Source organism: Podarcis vaucheri, assembly GCF_965113315.1.
Source record: "Podarcis vaucheri genome assembly, chromosome: 16".
In the NCBI taxonomy this organism is placed as follows: Eukaryota; Metazoa; Chordata; class Lepidosauria; order Squamata; family Lacertidae; genus Podarcis; species Podarcis vaucheri.
Window position 1 is genome coordinate 5,262,327 of NC_138754.1, and position 17,627 is coordinate 5,279,953.

General features: G+C 47.2%; 1 protein-coding gene and 1 long non-coding RNA gene across 3 annotated transcripts in view; one reads left to right on the forward strand and one right to left on the reverse strand.

Annotated features, from left to right (window-relative positions):
* The window catches only part of LOC309520792, a 106,251-nt gene extending 91,450 nt beyond the window's left edge, over positions 1-14,801 (forward strand). The window contains exon 3 of the long non-coding RNA XR_014214425.1: positions 14,789-14,801. This is a non-coding gene — a long non-coding RNA (uncharacterized lncRNA). The remainder of the gene's footprint in view (positions 1-14,788) is intronic.
* Positions 1-17,627, reverse strand: part of VPS45 (vacuolar protein sorting 45 homolog) — a 65,685-nt gene that overhangs the window by 15,712 nt on the left and 32,346 nt on the right. For both annotated transcript variants that reach the window (XM_082202246.1, XM_082202245.1), the window contains exons 11-13: positions 14,352-14,510; positions 12,276-12,383; positions 12,051-12,172 (exon numbers count right to left, since the gene is read on the reverse strand). In XM_082202246.1, coding sequence (XP_082058372.1) covers positions 12,051-12,172; positions 12,276-12,383; positions 14,352-14,510 — 389 coding nt within the window. The remainder of the gene's footprint in view (positions 1-12,050; positions 12,173-12,275; positions 12,384-14,351; positions 14,511-17,627) is intronic.

Genomic DNA, 17,627 nt, shown 5'->3' on the forward strand with positions numbered 1-17,627 from the left:
ATTCCAGAGAGCGTCCCGGGATTGGGAGAGGCAGCCCATCTCCTGGGGAAGAGAATCAGCGTAGCACCAGTGGAGAAGGGGGGGCAGATGGGGGAAGCGGCGAGGCGGTCCCATGACTCCTTGCCGGGGACCAGCGGGGAGAGTAGGGGTCCTCCGCTGCCTACGCCCTCCTTGCGCAGAAGGCTTTCGTGCAGAGAGAGTAGGAGGAGACTAGGCATCAAAGAGCTTCTTTGCTGGAAGAAGTTTAAGAAACGCCCACTGACGGATTCTGCCAGCGATTGAGTCAGCCACGGGAGAGTGGCTGTCCGGACAGAAAAGGTTCACTCAGGCAATCCAGCCAGGTGTTTGCACCGGCTTATGCACGAGCAACTCCTAGAACCATTACATAAGGATAGGAAATAAGATGTTTAAAGCTAGATTAGAAAGATGCTAAGTGACAAAGTTAATTTTTTGAGAAGATTGATTTTGGAAAACTGTTAAAATGATATACAATGAAATTCAACCGGGCGATTTGAGGAAGTCACTTAATAATGTTATTAAGATTGGTTTAATTACAATTAGTATCTATGTTTGTTTGTCTTAAAATTTTTCTGGAAAATGAATACAAATTTTTTTTGGGGAAAAAGATTCCAGCATTGCAAAGAGGTTTGGCCAGATGGCTTCCGTCTTCCCTTCCGACTTGTTTGATTCCACAATCCGGGCAGACGAGAAGCATTGTGAAAGCTGAAGGACTATGGGAGGGTGCCTGCAAAACATGTGGCTGGGGGAAAATCTGGATTTGACCTTAAATTGGGATTCCTTATCCATAGTTTGAAAAGAACACAGCTCCCCCCGCCCTCAAAATGAGGTTCAGGAAAAGGGGAGAAGGGTCTGTGCAGAACTCCAATGCATCTGATGAGCGTTTTAATAAAAATAAAAATAAAAAAATTCCCCGGGGCAAGGTGGAGCATTTGTCATGAATGGTGTTCACGCTTCGCAGCTCCGCTGACAGCTTCATGGCCCATTCGTCACTCCAGTTACCAACAAGGAAAAGGAGTTATGAGCTCACAAGAGGCAAACTACGGATCGTTTTGGGCCTGCCAGGAAACGTTCCCGAATTATCTTTGGGTAGGGTAAGGGGAGGCGGGTGGTCACAAACAGCGCCCCTCTGGAAAAATATTAATGGCGGGTTTTCAGCTCCTTCTGAGCCAGACAGAAAGGTCCCTTTCCGCAAGTTTGTCTGACAGATAAGAAAAGGACAGTGTCGTAAATTTTGAGACAAGCCGGCTTTTTCCAGGAGCGAGACGCACGGCTAATCCGCGGGGATCTTCTCCTTTATCAGACCTGTCTGGAATCCAGATTGATTCATTTCCCCCCATCCCAGCCTTCAAATCTCAGTTTCAGTAACTTTCCACCCTCCCAGCAGCTCTCGGCACCCTTAATTTTAGTACGTATTTTGCGTGTTTTTATATTGTTCATTTTATGTTGTGAACTACCCTGAGATTTACGGGCGAAGGGTGGCCCAGAGATGGAAAGAAGATAAAGTCCCAACCAGAGACGAATGGCTGGTGAAGACGATGGACTACGCCATGGGTAGGCAAACTAAGGCCCGGGGGCCGGATCCGGCCCAATCACCTTCTAAATGCGGCCCACGGATGGTCCGGGAATCAGTGTGTTTTTACATGAGTAGAATATGTGCTTTTATTTAAAATGCACCTTTGGGTTATTTGTGGGGCATAAGAATTTGTTCATTCCCCCCCAAAAAAATATAGTCCGCCCCCCCCCAAAAGGTCTGAGGGACAGTGGACCGGCCCCCTGCTGAAAAAGTTTGCTGACCCCTGGACTACGCTGTCATGGCAAAAATGATGGGGAAAATCAGAAACTAGGAAGTGATGAACTTTAAAAAGGAATGAGAAAAAATTATAATGTATATAAGAGAACACTGTAAACACCTACAAACTTTGGCAGGATTTGAATAATGTATTAAAAACGAAGGGAAAATTCGATTATATAAGAAAAACAGAGAAAATAAGTGAAGCAGCGGAAAAAGTTTGGAAATGGTAACCATGGAAGGGCGGAGGGGAGTCAAAAGGATTCAAGGAATCCTATATGATGCAGATGTTTAAATTTGACATGTAAAATGCAATAAAATATGGTTTTTAAAAAAGAGATTCTTCAACAACAACAAAAGTTCCCTGTCTGTTACTTTGGGGAAAGCCGTGGGTTGCGATACCCCATCAAATGTCTGGGGCAGACAGGACACTTCACAATATAGGTGTTTTGCTGGCAATTCTATTGTTCTTGTAGCAGAACGTGAGAGGCGGGCTGGCCATCTGTCATAGATGCTTTATTTGAGATTCTTCCCCAGCAGGGGGGTGGACTAAATGATGCTCAGGATCCCTTCCAACTATACAATTCTATAAAACTGGTGAATTTCTTTCCTGTCCAACTAAATATCCGGCTTTATTTCCCCTTTTTAAAATCCCAATACAGTGGTAACCTGGTAGTTGAACACTTTGGTTGACGAACAAGTGAGTGTTCCGGTTTGCGAACGTTTTTTGGAAGCCGGACAGCTTCTGCGGCTTCCAATTGGCTGCAGGAAGCTCCTGCAGCCAATCGGAAGCCGTGCTTTGCTTTTCGAACCATTTTGGGAGTTAAACGGACTCCCGGAACAGGGAACCAGGCAGAGGGCCTTCTCGGTGGTGGCACCCGCCCTGTGGAACGCCCTCCCTTCAGATGTGAAGGAAATAAGCAGCTATCTTCTTTTTAAAAGACATCTGAAGGCAGCCCTGTTCAGGGAAGTTTTTAATATTTAATGCTGTATTGTTTTTAACACCTGATTGGAAGCCGCCCAGAGTGGCTGGGGAAACTCAGCCAAATGGGCGTGGTATAAAGAATATATTATTATTATTATTATTAGAGTCTCGCTGCTGTATGAGCCCACAGGGCTCATCTCGTTTTAACTTCGAAGGTGGTGGACTCTCATTCATGGAAGGATTTTAAGCAGAGGTTAAATGGCTACCCGTTGTGGATTATTTAGCTGCAAATCCTGCGTTGCAGGGGAGTTGGACTACATGACCCTCGGCCAGAACCCCTCTGACATGATTTTGTATCTCCTCGCAGACACAGATAAGTATGTGACCTGGCGTGTAGCACTCTTTGCAACTGCCGCTAGGCAAAGTAGAGCAAATTATATAGCCAAGGTAGCCACCAACTGTAAAGGAGATGAATTTATTTGACCCTATCTACATTAAGCTATACAGTGGTGCCCCGCAAGACGAATGCCTCGCAAGACGGAAAACCCGCAAGACGAAAGGGTTTTCTGTTTTGGAGGCGCTTCGCAAGACGAATTTCACTAAGGGCTTGCTTCGCAAGACGAAAGCCCATAGGGAAATCTCCGGGGACCTGTTTTAAATTGCTGGCGGTCGGGAGCAAAGACTTTCGCCCACAGACTTCTCTGCTGTCCCGGGGAGATTTTTAAATGCTGGGGGTCGGCAGCGAATGCTTCGCTCCCGCCCGCCAGCATTTTAAGATCGCCCGGGGCAGCGGAGACTTCTCTGAAGCCTTCTGAAGGCTGGCAGTGGGAAGAAAAGCCCTTGTCCCCCCCCCCCCAGCCTTCAGAAGAGGTCGGGGGACAGACTGTCCCCGGACCTGGTCTGAAGGCGGTTTCCCTAGGAACGCATTAATTGATTTTCAATGCATTCCTGTGGGAAACCGTGCTTCGCAAGACGAAAAACTCGCAAGAAGAAAAAACTTGCGGAACGAATTAATTTCGTCTTGCGAGGCACCACTGTATTCTATCTTTATCACCAAACTCTGAATATAATTGCACATTGTATTAATTATCATATTAGTGGCCATGTGATAATTTGAGCTTATAAATTTTATTGTTTAATGTCATAACTTGTATATTAAGGTACTTTTATAGCTTGTTTAGAGTAGACAATGTCTTGATAATATAAACGTTTTTTGTATCAATCCAGCATATTTTCTTTTAATTGCTGAATGATTCTGTGTACATTGCGGCAGCCTTTGGCTATGTGCAATAAAACCGACTGACTGACCCTTGGGATCCCGTCCGACTTTATGATCTTATGAAACCCAAGGAGGAGGAAGGATCCATCTGTGTGTTCCCCCCTCCCCGCTGGTCCCGCTTGGACAGGAGATCACGCCAAGCAAGCTGAGAGAAGGGATGGGAATTATTTCCCAGCGTGACCCGATGTCTGTGGTGGAAAAAAGTCTCCCACGCCCTTCCTGTTATCAGTTATCTCCACGAGGACAGCGGGACAGAGCCAGAAGCGAAACCGCACAAACACACGCCGTTGCTTTTGCGTAAGTCCCGAAATCCGATCAATGCACCTGCCCCCCTCCCGGGCGGGTAAAAACCACAAGGGCACCCGATGACAGACACAACCAATGACCCCATCAGCAGCTTAAGCTCTGCTGCTAGGAATGCTGGAAAAACAACAACACAACCCCCCTCTTTGGGGGGGGAGGCACTTTTAAAAGTAAACACACTTGCAGAATTCTCATTACCAAACTTAAAACCATGGAGAGACCTGGTTTGAACAAAGACATTGGATTCTTATCTCATTATACATGACTAAGCCATTTCTCACCTTCTCACCCCTTGCCTTTTCCTGTAAGACCTATTACAGTCGTTAAGAGTCGTCAACAGGCTCATCTCAGCTATCTGCCAATCTCCCATTCCCACCACCCTTCTGAGTAATACCCCTCCCCACCTTCTCACTATATAGAAGGATCTGGCAACTTCTGTTTCAGTGTATCTGAAGAAGTGTGCATGCACACAAAAGCTCATACCAAGAACTAACTTAGTTGGTCTTTAAGGTGCTACTGGAAGGAATTTTTTTATTTTGACTATGGCAGACCAACACGGCTACCTATCTGTTGCAGAATTCTGTTTCCCATCGGGGAAGCCTTCCCCTAGCTCTGCGTTCTCCAGAATCGGAGGCACTGCTCAACAGATAGAAATTAACCGATCAAAGTGAGCCAGGCCTAGGGGCTGTCTCCAAAGTTTTTGGCACTGGCTTCCGTCTGTCTCGAGAGACGATGGAGTGCGCCTCTGGGGATGCAGCCAAACCGCGATGTCGGCAGCCCCAAAGTGACTTCCCTGGGACGCAAGCCCGGGCAGGGTGTCTGGAGGGCTGCCCAGATAACAAGACCCCCCTCTCGGCTCGCTGCTGTGGTCCAAAGGAAAGCAGAGCAAGGCGCTTGGCACCAGCTTGCTGGAAGGAGGAGATTAAGGCACCACCCAACAGTCTTAGGGACTCCGCTCCAGATTTGTGTAGCGTTTACTCTCGAGCTTTTGCATCTCCCGAATATATCCCCGCAAGGCAGTGGAGATTTAGGACCAGCTTTCCTTCTCCTAGGTGGGCTGCCTTCCGAGCCCCATCTGCCCCTCCCTTCCCTCTGCAACACTGAAATTGAAATACTTTATTGTCACTTGTACAACTTGTATACAGTGAGATTACACGAGCACCCCCCATTCAGCTCTCTTAGTCTTAATTCCCCTCATTTACTAACGCACACCCACCAAACCCGAAAGTCAGTTGCCCTGTTGTTATCTTTTCATTCAGCAGCCTAACAGCCCACAGATAGAAGCTGTTCTTTACCCTGTTGGTGCGGCTAATCGTGCTTCTATATCTTCTGCATGTGCAGAAACAGCCTTCTTGACTGTCGGACCCACTCTTGGTCTCGTGCGCTCGATCCGCTGGAGCCTGTCTTCGCATGCAAAGGAAGTCGCTAGCTCACAGAGGGTCCGAGACCAAGTTAAAGTCCCTTAGCGGTATCCTTATCTTAAAAAGCAGAGACATCACCTTGCCGACAAAGGTCCGTATAGCTAAAGCTGTGGTTTTCCCAGTACAGTGGTACCTCGGGTTACATACGCTTCAGGTTACAGACTCCACTAACCCAGAAATAGTGCTTCAGGTTAAGAACATTGCTTCAGGATGAGAACAGAAATTGTGCTCCAGCGGTGCGGCAGCAGCAGGAGGCCCCATTAAGTAAGGTGATGCTTCAGGTTAAGAACAGTTTCAGGTTAAGAACGGACCTCCAGAATGAATTAAGTACTTAACCCGAGATACCACTGTAGTGATGTATGGAAGTGAGAGCTGGACCATAAAGAAGGCTGACTGCCGAAGAATGGATGCTTTCGAATTCTGGTGCTGGAGGAGACTCTTGAGAGTCCCACGGACTGCAAGAAGATCAAACCTATCCATTCTGAAGGAAATCAGCCCCGAGTGCTCACTGGAAGGACAGATCGTGAAGCTGAGGCTCCAATACTTTGGCCACCTCATGAGAAGAGAAGACTCCCTGGAAAAGACCCTGATGTTGGGAAAGATGGAGGGCACAAGGAGAAGGGGACAACAGAGGACGAGATGGTTGGAGAGTGTTCTCGAAGCTACCAGCATGAGTTTGACCAAACTGTGGGAGGCAGTGGAAGACAGGAGTGCCTGGCGTGCTCTGGTCCAGGGGGTCACGAAGAGTCGGACACAACAAAATGACTAAACAACAAAGCGGTATCCTTGTTCTGCTGGTGAAATGTTTTTGCACTCGCGGCATCTTCCTACGCAGCAGAACGTCCAAGCGCAGGTCCCTGGCAACTTCGCTGCATGACACAACTGTGCGATCGGTCACACGGCGAGTTTATGCCGGCTGGCTGGGCAGACTTTGGATATTGGCATGGCCCTCCTTCCTTATATCAAGGGCACTACAGACAAAATTAGCAAAATCCTCCATAAACACAATATCAAAACAGCCTTCTGCACCAACCAAAAAATAGCCAATATCCTCAGAAACCCAAAAGACAAAATCCAGCTGGAAAACCAAGGGGTCTATGAAATACCCTGCAAAGTCTGCCCAGCCACGTACATTGGACAAACAAACAGACGAATAAATGCACGTATCGCAGAACACAAGAATGCCGTCAAAAAAGAAGAAAAAACTTCCTCTCTTTTCCAACACATGAAAGAAACAGGACACGAAATTAATTTTGCAGATTCCAAATTGCTCTTTAACATGGAACATCACCACAAGAGAATAATCATGGAAGCCATCGAGATAGAGAAACACCCTCACAACATGAACAAGCGTGACGACACGTCCCGCCTGCCAGACATCTGGAAATTAGCCCTCCCCACAAAAACCGACACCAGAACCAGAGGCACACAGAACGCCGTCACCAATCAACCACACCAGACCCAAACCCAGACCCTCTCCACAGACATATTACAGACTCCATCCAGTAGCCAAACTATAGTGGCACCTCCGGATGCTGCACCCCCCTGCAATCCCTACACAGATCTGGCGGGCACAAGGCACAAAATCACAGCTCGCCCCTATACACGAAGCCAAGCCAGAGCACAACTAAATGCAGCACAGCCATCTTCTCAGAAAAACTCTTCACAAGCTCAAGAGGTCAAGACACGAAAGCTTTAGCAACTAATCTACACTTAATGACCCACCCAGGGGTATTCAGAATATCACTCATGAAATCACTCAAGATATCCCTCAAGTAATTAAGGAACAAAAGAAGAAAAGGCACACTAATCTAGGAACTTCCTCTCTGCCCAGAACGTTGGAGGCTATACACCACACCCCTCAACAGTATTTATAGGAACTCAAACACCAGATTCTGCTCTGTTCCAGTAACAAGAAGCCGAAAGCACCAGCCTGAAGATGACGAGTGAGACCTCGTCGAAACGTCGCCCAGACACCCCTACTCTTACACGGGAAGACACCCGAAGATACCAAAACCTGCATATATATATTTCTCGCTAAGCAACTTCAGCCCTATGCAGAATCCATCGCTTCACACGTTACTAACTCCTTCCAGTTCATTGAAACAATAAAGAAGCAATACCTACATCCCGATGACCTACTTGTGAGCTTCGATGTTGTATCTCTCTTCACTCAAGTGCCCATTAATGAAGCCTTGACAGCCATTCAAAACAAATACAACCCCCCCAAATACATCCTGGACCTGACCAACCACTGCCTAACCAACACGTACTTCATCCACAATGGACAAAGATACAAACAGATAGAAGGAGCACCTATGGGATCACCCCTCTCACCGGTCATCGCAAATTTGTACATGGAACACTTTGAAACCAATGCTTTAGACAAGTCAGAACACAAACCCAAACTTTGGCTCAGATATGTTGACGACACCTTTGTAATTTGGCCACACGGGAAAGAAAAACTAGATAGCTTCCTCACACATCTCAACAGCCTACACCCCAAAATACAATTCACTATGGAAATAGAAGACAACAACCAACTGCCCTTTCTTGACGTCCTAATCTACAAAAAACCTGATGGCTCCCTAGGACACACTATCTACCGGAAAAAAACACACACCAACCGCTACTTACATGCACAATCACACCACCACCCTGCACAAATAAACTCCGTAGCCAAGACTCTCATCTCCAGAACCAAACGCCTGGCTGACAAAGACCACTTGACAACTGAGTTACAGAATCTCTCAAATGTGTTAATCGCCAATGGATACCAGAAAAACAGGGTTACGAAGCTAATCCAAAAAGAAACACCCCCCAAAAACCAAGACACAGAAGAAAACAATGGCATGGCCCTCCTTCCTTATATCAAGGGCACTACAGACAAAATCAGCAAAATCCTCCATAAACACAATATCAAAACAGCCTTCTGCACCAACCAAAAAATAGCCAATATCCTCAGAAACCCAAAAGACAAAATCCAGCTGGAAAACCAAGGGGTCTATGAAATACCCTGCAAAGTCTGCCCAGCCACGTACATTGGACAAACAAACAGACGAATAAATGCACGTATCGCAGAACACAAGAATGCCGTCAAAAAAGAAGAAAAAACTTCCTCTCTTTTCCAACACATGAAAGAAACAGGACACGAAATTAATTTTGCAGATTCCAAATTGCTCTTTAACATGGAACATCACCACAAGAGAATAATCATGGAAGCCATCGAGATAGAGAAACACCCTCACAACATGAACAAGCGTGACGACACGTCCCGCCTGCCAGACATCTGGAAATTAGCCCTCCCCACAAAAACCGACACCAGAACCAGAGGCACACAGAACGCCGTCACCAATCAACCACACCAGACCCAAACCCAGACCCTCTCCACAGACATATTACAGACTCCATCCAGTAGCCAAACTATAGTGGCACCTCCGGATGCTGCACCCCCCTGCAATCCCTACACAGATCTGGCTGGCACAAGGCACAAAACCACAGCTCGCCCCTATACACGAAGCCAAGCCAGAGCACAACTAAATGCAGCACAGCCATCTTCTCAGAAAAACTCTTCACAAGCTCAAGAGGTCAAGACACAAAAGCTTTAGCAACTAATCTACACTTAATGACCCACCCAGTGGTATTCAGAATATCACTCATGAAATCACTCAAGATATCCCTCAAGTAATTAAGGAACAAAAGAAGAAAAGGCACACTAATCTAGGAACTTCCTCTCTGCCCAGAACGTTGGAGGCTATACACCACACCCCTCAACAGTATTTATAGGAACTCAAACACCAGATTCTGCTCTGTTCCAGTAACAAGAAGCCGAAAGCACCAGCCTGAAGATGACGAGTGAGATCTCGTCGAAACGTCGCACAGACACCCCGACTCTTACACGGGAAGACACCCGAAGACACCAAAACCTGCATTCCTGTACCCGTGAAAATCTACGAAAGCAAATATATATATATATATATATATATATGAGAAAGCCCTTGCACTAGTGAACAGAGAATGTTGAGCCCTTCCTTCAGGAAGACCAAGTATTTTTAAAAGACTGGAATAACTTTCTAACATATTTGAGAGATCACTGTAAACAGTTGAAAGCACTGGCAGGAATACAATGACACTTGTAATGTGGCTTGTGGATGCTATGATTATATAGCAGATAGATTACAGGAAAAGATGCAGGAATAAAATTGAGAATTGGAACCCACGGAGGGAAGGAAGGAAGGAAGTCTCAAGGTTCGAAAGAACCCTTTTCTTTTTTCAGTGTGTGAAAATGTTACGTTTATGGTGAATAACTTTTACGTAAAGCTAATAAAAATTTATATAAAAAGGGAGAGAGAACCCAGTGGGTTCACTCTGAGTTAGTAAAGTTAAAGGGACCCCTGACTATTAGGTCCAGTTGTGGCCGACTCTGGGGTTGCGGCGCTCATCTCGCTTTATTGGCCGAGGGAGCCGGCGTACAGCTTCCAGGTCATGTGGCCAGCATGACTAAGCCGCTTCTGGCAAACCAGAGCAGCGCACGGAAACGCTGTTTACCTTCCCGCCGAAGCAGTACCTATTTATCTACTTGCACTTTGACATGCTTTCGAACTGCTAGGTTGGCAGGAGCAGGGACCGAGCAACGGGAGCTCACCCCGTCGTGGGGATTTGAACCGCCGACCTTCTGATCGGCAAGTCCTAGGCTCTGTGGTTTAACCCACAGCGCCACCCAGATCCCACCCACTCTGAGTTACTTGTCTAAATAAACAAAACGATGAACAACTGGGATGGGCGAAGAGCCCAAAGTTGGTGATCTCTCAGCTGTGCCGACTGACTCAACGCCTTGGGTTCTATGATGGAAGGAAGGCGGGATATAAAGGGAAGAATGTGGAAATAAAAGAAAAGATTGCACGGTGACAACTTGCCAGGGAAGGTGGTGCCTTATGGTTGCTTAGGAGAAGCAGAATGAAAAAAGACAGGCAAACCCTCTGCTTTGAAAATTTGATGGGGAGGTTAGTTTTACAAGGCTCATGCAAATAAACAAATGCAAATCCTAGCAGCCTTCCGCCCCCATTCCGTTTGAACTCTGACGGGGATCGCAGTTTGTGGAGAGTACGGAAAACAAAACAAAAAAACCACAGCGCAGGTCGCAAGCGAGGAAAACCAGGGCCAAGTCAGGGGAGCAGGGGATTTAAGGCAGCAATTCAATCGGAGAGATGGAAAGATTTCGGCCGTAGGGAGGCGTTCGCCACAAAATATATACTGTCAAGGTGCTTATTTCAGCCCTTGTGATGGTTACGGAACGATTTAGGGAGCGGCAGGGTTCAGGGGCAAAGCTCCAGCCCCGCAGGCAGCATCTCTAGGTGTGGGAGAGATGCCTGAGACAGATGCTGCCGGTCAGTGCTGGCCATACTAAGCTAGAGGGAACCGTGGCCTGATTCAGTATAAGCCAGCTTCCTTGGCCCCTATCTGAACCAGGCCTTTGTTCAGAACTGTAAGGATAATAAAATAAAATAATAATAATAATAATAATAATAATAATAGCAATAATAATTTATTATTTATACCCCGCCCATCTCGTAGGGTTTACCCAGCCACTCTGGGTGGCTTCCAACAAAATATTAAAATACAATAAGGTAAAGGGTAAAGGGACCCCTGACTATTAGGTCCAGTCGCGGACAACTCTGGGGTTGCGGCGCTCATCTCACTTTATTGGCCGAGGGAACCGGCGTACAGCTACTGGGTCGTGTGGCCAGCATGACTAAGCCACTTCTGGCGAACCAGAGCAAGACACAGAAACGCCGTTTACCTTCCCGTCGGAGCAGTACCTATTTATCTACTTGCACTTTGACGTGCTTTTGAACCGCTAGGTGGGTAGGATCAGGGATTGAGCAATGGGAGCTCACCTCGTCGCGGGGATTTGAACCGCCGACCTTCTGATCGGCAAGTCTGTGGTTTAACCCACAGCGCCACCCGCGTCCCTTAAAATACAATATTCTGTCATTAAAAGCTTCCGTAAACAGGGCTGCCTTCAGATGTCTTCTAAAAGTCAGATTGTTGTTTATTTCCTTAACATCTGATGGGAGGGTGTTCCACAGGGCAGGTGCCACCACCGAGAAGGCCCTCTGCCTTGCTCCCTGTAACTTGGCTTCTCGCAGCAAGGGAACCGCCAGAAGGCCCTCGGTGCTGGACCTCAGGACTGTAATCTTACTTTATTTTTTAGCAGCTCAGTGGTCTATAGATCACCTGGCTTCTGCAGGTTCCCAGATCCAGCCCCTGGAGGCATCCCCAGCTAGGAGAGACCACGCCTGCTACCCTTACCTGTCGCGGAGGGTGCTGGGGCCAAGGTAGGGGTACTGGTTGTCTTTTAGTTTCCCCTTGATCAGCTGGTCGAGAGTCTCGTGCAGCAACGGCTGGTGTTGGGTGTAGACGTTTTCGACGCCCTATTGGAAGAAGGAAACACAAGAGGGAAAAGCGAATGCTCTCTCCGGGCTCAGCGAGGCAGCGAAAATAAAAACCACGGTTATCTGGAAGAACGGCCCCCACCTTTAGTCCTTTGAGGAACTGCTTGGTGATGGCCACAGCATCCTTGGAGTTGAAGAGGTCGCTTCCACGAACACGCTTGCCTCCATATTCTACGACGGCCGACACCAGCTGAGCCAGAAGGGAAAGAGCAAAGCGTAAGAAGACCCAACCAGGCCAGAATCCTGTTCTCACAGTGGCTGACCGGACGCCCCAATGGGAAACCAACAAGCAGAATTCAAACGCAAGAGTCCTCTCTTGTGGCTTCCAGAAATTTGGATTCAGAAGCATTGCTGTGGAGAGCAGTTCTGCTGGCTAGGAGCCCTCGACAGCCCTCTTCCTCCTCCCTGAATTTGTCCATTCCTTGACTTTCAAAGCCGTCTGGGTTAGCGGCCATCCCTGCGTCCTGTGTGGGAGTTCGTTCCATGGTTTAACCAGCCACATCCAGCAGAAACATGGAAGCCGCCAACTAGACAAACATTATTACGACCTACAAGAGACTAGATGGGCCCACTTTCAGGTCTGATTCAGCAGGGATCTTCTTCTGCTCTGATGGAACCTCCAGCGTCAGGGGCAGTCTATCTCGATTCCTAGGTTCTCAGGGGTATTTAGCCACTAGGAGAACAGGAGGCTGGACTGGATGGGCTTCCTTTGGCCCGATACCTCCAGATTCAGAGACAGCCTATCTAACACTGGTCTTGAAAGACCTACATTGGCTCCCAGTACGTTTCCAGGCACAATTCAAAGTGTTGGTGCTGACCTTGAAAGCCCTAAACGGCCTCGGTCCAGTAGACCTGAAGGAGCGTCTCCACCCCCATCGTTCAGCCCGGACACTGAGGTCCAGCGCCCAGGGCCTTCTGGCGGTTCCCTCATTGCGAGAAGTGAGGTTACAGGGAACCAGGCAGAGGGCCTTCTCGGTGGTGGCACCCGCCCTGTGGAACGCCCTCCCAGCAGATGTCAAAAACAACTATCTGACGTTTTAGAAGACATCTGAAGGCAGCCCTGTTTAGGGAGGTTTTTAACGACTGATGTTTTAATGTACTTTTAACCTTTGTTGGAAGCCGCCCAGAGTGGCTGGGGAAACCCAGCCAGATGGGCGGGGTATAAATAATAAATTATTATTATTATTACGTATTATTATCAGTGGGTTTTTTTCCTGGGGAGACACAGGGGGACGCGCACCCCTAAACATTTTGTGATCTATCAGGAGAAGAAACTAAAAAAAAATTAAAAATTAGTTTCTTCTCTAGCATGGTGAATTGTCACAGTTCTGTCGCTACTCCCGATGGCGGCTTCATTTCCTGCCACATGGTGTTTCCTGAGTCTCAGACGGAAGCGAGCGTTTAACATGTGAAGTAGGAGTTGGAATCTAGCACGGCGATTGGTCAGTTTCGTTGTATTTACTAGATTTATTTTCCCCTATTTGAACTCTAAAATGGTGATTTTCTGGAGTCAAAATGAGAGTACCCCTAAACATTTTTTTTTAGAAAAAAAGCACTGATTATCCCCTCCCCCCCTTTATGGAGTTCAAATGATAACAAAAGATTCGCATGTACGATACATTCGAAAAACCATAAAAATAAGTCCATTCATTCTATACAGTTCATTTCACCATATATTCTTGTTTTACTACCTATGACTTCCCGTCACCCCCAGTGTATTCATCAATGCTATTTTCCAGTAGTACAAATAATAGCTTTGTTGTGTTTTTGTTATCCTAAAGTTTCTTAGATCTTTTATATCCTTTTACTTTTTTTGTTGTTGTTATCATACGCAAAAATCATTCAAATGCTTACTACAGTATTATTATTATTATTATTATTATTATTATTATTATTATTATTAATCAAGTTTGTACACCACCCTTCATCGGAAGGATTCCAGGGCGGTCGACAACAGAAAATACAAAACGAGAATAAAAAACAATAAAACCGAAGTAAGTACAAAATAATAAAAACAAAATGAGATTAAAAAACAATGAAACAAAAACAAAGCGATAACGCATGTTTGAAGCAGTAGCAATTTTTGGACCCACTCCACAGCCTTTGCTCCTAAGGACAGGTTCTCCGCGCCCCCTGGAGGGCTAGGGCTCCAACCCACCTTCCGGTGTTTCTCGGAGACCCCTCGGTTCCTCAGCTCTGTCATGAGTCCTGGGAGGCTGTTGCTGCTGTGCCTCTCGTAGTGAAGGGCATACAACATCACCAGGCGGGTAGCATCCAGCTCGCTCACTTTGGGGTTCTGCAAGAGTCGGCGGATGTTCTGCAGCAGGAGAGATGGGGCATTTTTTGGGGGGACGACAAGGACAGGGCATCCTGTCTACCAGCTCCATCTGGTACGCAGGCTGAGACCCTAACTGCCCGCAAACTGTCTCACCAGAGTGGTGCACGCTCTGGTTATCTCTTGCTTAGACTACATGATCCTGTGCCAACCTTGGTTCAGTTTGGTTTCGTTTTTATGTGCTTGCTCTATTTAGTTTTTTGGGTTATATGTTTATTAAAACAAAAAAACTGTTTTATTTGAACTTGGGGCCCATCTAGCTTAGTACAGTGGTACCTTGGGTTACAGATGCTTCAGGTTATAGACTCCGCTAACCCAGAAATAGTACCTTAGGTTAAGAACTTTGCTTCAGGATGAGAACAGAAATCATGCGGCGGCAGTAGGAGGCCCCATTAGCTAAAGTGGTACCTCAGATTAAGAACAGTTTCAGGTTAAGAATGGACCTCCGGAACGGATTAAGTTCTTAACCCGAGGTACCACTGTACTGCAATGTGCTCTACGTGGGGCTACCTTTGAAGATGACCCGAAAACTACAACTAATCCAGAATGTGGCAGCTAGACTGGTGACTGGGAGTGGCCGCCGAGACCACATAACACCGCTCTTGAAAGACCTACATTGGCTCCCAGGACGTTCACAATTCAAAGTGCTGGTGCTGACCTTTAAAGCCCTAAACGGCCTTGGCCCAGTATACCTGAAGGAGCGTCTCCACCCCCATTATTCTGCCTGTACACTGAGGTCCAGTGCCGAGGGCCTTCTGGCGGTTCCCTCGCTGCGAGAAGCCAAGTTACAGGGAACCAGGCAGAGGGCCTTCTTGGTGGTGGCGCCCGCCCTGTAGAACACCATCCCACCAGATGCCAATGAAATAAACAACTATCTGACTTTTAGAAGACATTTGAAGGCAGCACAGTTTAGGGAAGTAATGACTGGTGTTTTAATTTATTTTTAATATTTTGTTGGAAGCCGCCCAGAGTGGCTGGGGAAGCCCATCCAGATGGGCAGGGTATAAATAATAAATTTTTATTATTACCCTGCAGATTTGTGTCTAGATAACACGGTGGATGAAACCCAGTGTTAGCTCTGCTCAGAGTTTAAGCATGGAAATGAATGGACTTAGATCTAGCATCAAGAAGGTGCCTTGGTTGGGAAAGGCCGACTTAAATGCTCCACATAAACTATCCTGATGGGGTGGCTCCCTCCCCTTTCAAAGCCATCAGAGGCCTTGCTTCTCAAACGTTTTCGGCCACAGAGATGGGCTGAAAATCAGCAAGGTGAATCGCTGGCCACTTGAGAGAGCAACCTCTTGCAGCTGATGCAATGGACTGCGCTGGATTTTCAACTGTAATTTCATTGCTTGTTTCATTTCCCGCCTTGCATCTCGCTTGCACTACAATCTGAATTCCGCATTTATTATTCTTATATTAAATTTGTATACCGCCTTCCATCTGCAGATTTTGGGGTGGTTCAAAGGCTCAGGGTACTCTTAGGTCCAAGCCTTTTCTCGACGCAAAGATCTCCAGCTGAATCGGGAGGGCTGGCTTGGGAGCCTTCTTGCAGAAGGCTGCCTCTGAGTTCGTGCAGAGTGCATTCCCCCCCCACTGCCAAGGACATTCCTCCATCTTATCTACGGAGGCATTTCTGAGCCCCATAGCAGCTTGAGAATTCAGCTTAAAGTTCAGAAAAGAGAGTTTCCCTGTGGTCGGAAGCTGAGATCCACGCAGAAGTGTCTGCCCTGATGGCATCTAACGCCATCCGTTTCAACCTCCCTGCCCATCTAGACCCCTGGAGGCGCCGGAAGAGCCCTCGTAAAAAGGGCTGCATTGTTAACAGCTGACAACCCTAATTCATCCCTACTGATGTGGTGTCAGCTGGCGGGGTCAGTCTATGAATTCTACGGGTTACGGAAGGAACAGACGTCCCATCTAAGCTCCGGAGGCAGACAGAGGATTCTTTGTGAAGCTTTTCCCCCAAAATAAAATTAGAAAGTATCTCCACTGGCCCAAAGAAATTCTTTATATAAAAGCAGCATTTTTCTGAAAGATCCCAGGATTTAGGGCAGTGGGTGGGGGACAGGATCCAGAGAAGGAGAATCTTTAAGAACACAGAACGGAACCCCGATTATTTCTTCTTTTCGCTTTTTAGCCCTGGTCATTTCTGAGCTTTTGAAAGCTGAGAACGCGCCCGTCAACTGAAAAGCAGGTTAGATATCACCAAAAGCACCCCCAACATTATTGGAGTCTGAAAGACTGGAAGATTAGACACAAACAGAAACACACGAGCATATCTGGTTCACAGGGAACACTAAACCGTGGTTTGTTTCGTTTGGAATGGTGAAGCCAGCCTAGAACTGTGGTTTGTTTTCTGCCAGCAAGCCATGATCCGAAGTCAGGGTTTGGTTTTGGGTCTATAAACCAAAAAGAATCTGTTAACATCTCTGAGCTGGGCTGGGAATATCGGATGCATACTAATGCTTCCGCGGCACGGGATCACATTCACCCGGTGCTCTACCAGCTGCACTGGCTCCCGGTGGAGTACAGGGTCAGGTTTAAGGTGCTGGTTTTAACCTTTAAAGCCCTATACGGCCTAGGACCCTCGTACCTACGGGACCGCCTCTCCAGGTATGTCCCACGGAGGACCTTACGGTCTTCAAACAAAAACATCTTGGAGGTCCCGGGCCACAGGGAGGTTAGGCTGGCCTCAACCAGAGCCAGGGCCTTTTCAGTACTGGCCCCGACTTGGTGGAACGCTCTTTCCCAAGAGACTAGGGCCCTGCAGGACTTGACATCTTTCCGCAGGGCCTGCAAGACGGAGCTGTTCCACCAGGCCTTTGGCCATGGCACAGTTTGAACCTTTCCTTCAGTAATCCTCACAGAACTCTAGCCCAATGGTTGCCATTAGTTTGATTCTGAATTGATTTTAGAATGAATTGGTTTTAGAATGCTGTGTTACAGTCATACCTCGAGTTAAATATGCTTCAGGATGAATATTTTTGGGTTGCACTCCACGGCGACCCGGAATTAATGGAGCGCGTTACTTCTGGGTTTCGCTGCTCGCGCATGCGCTAAAAATGACGTCACGCGCATGCGCAGAAGCGGCGAATC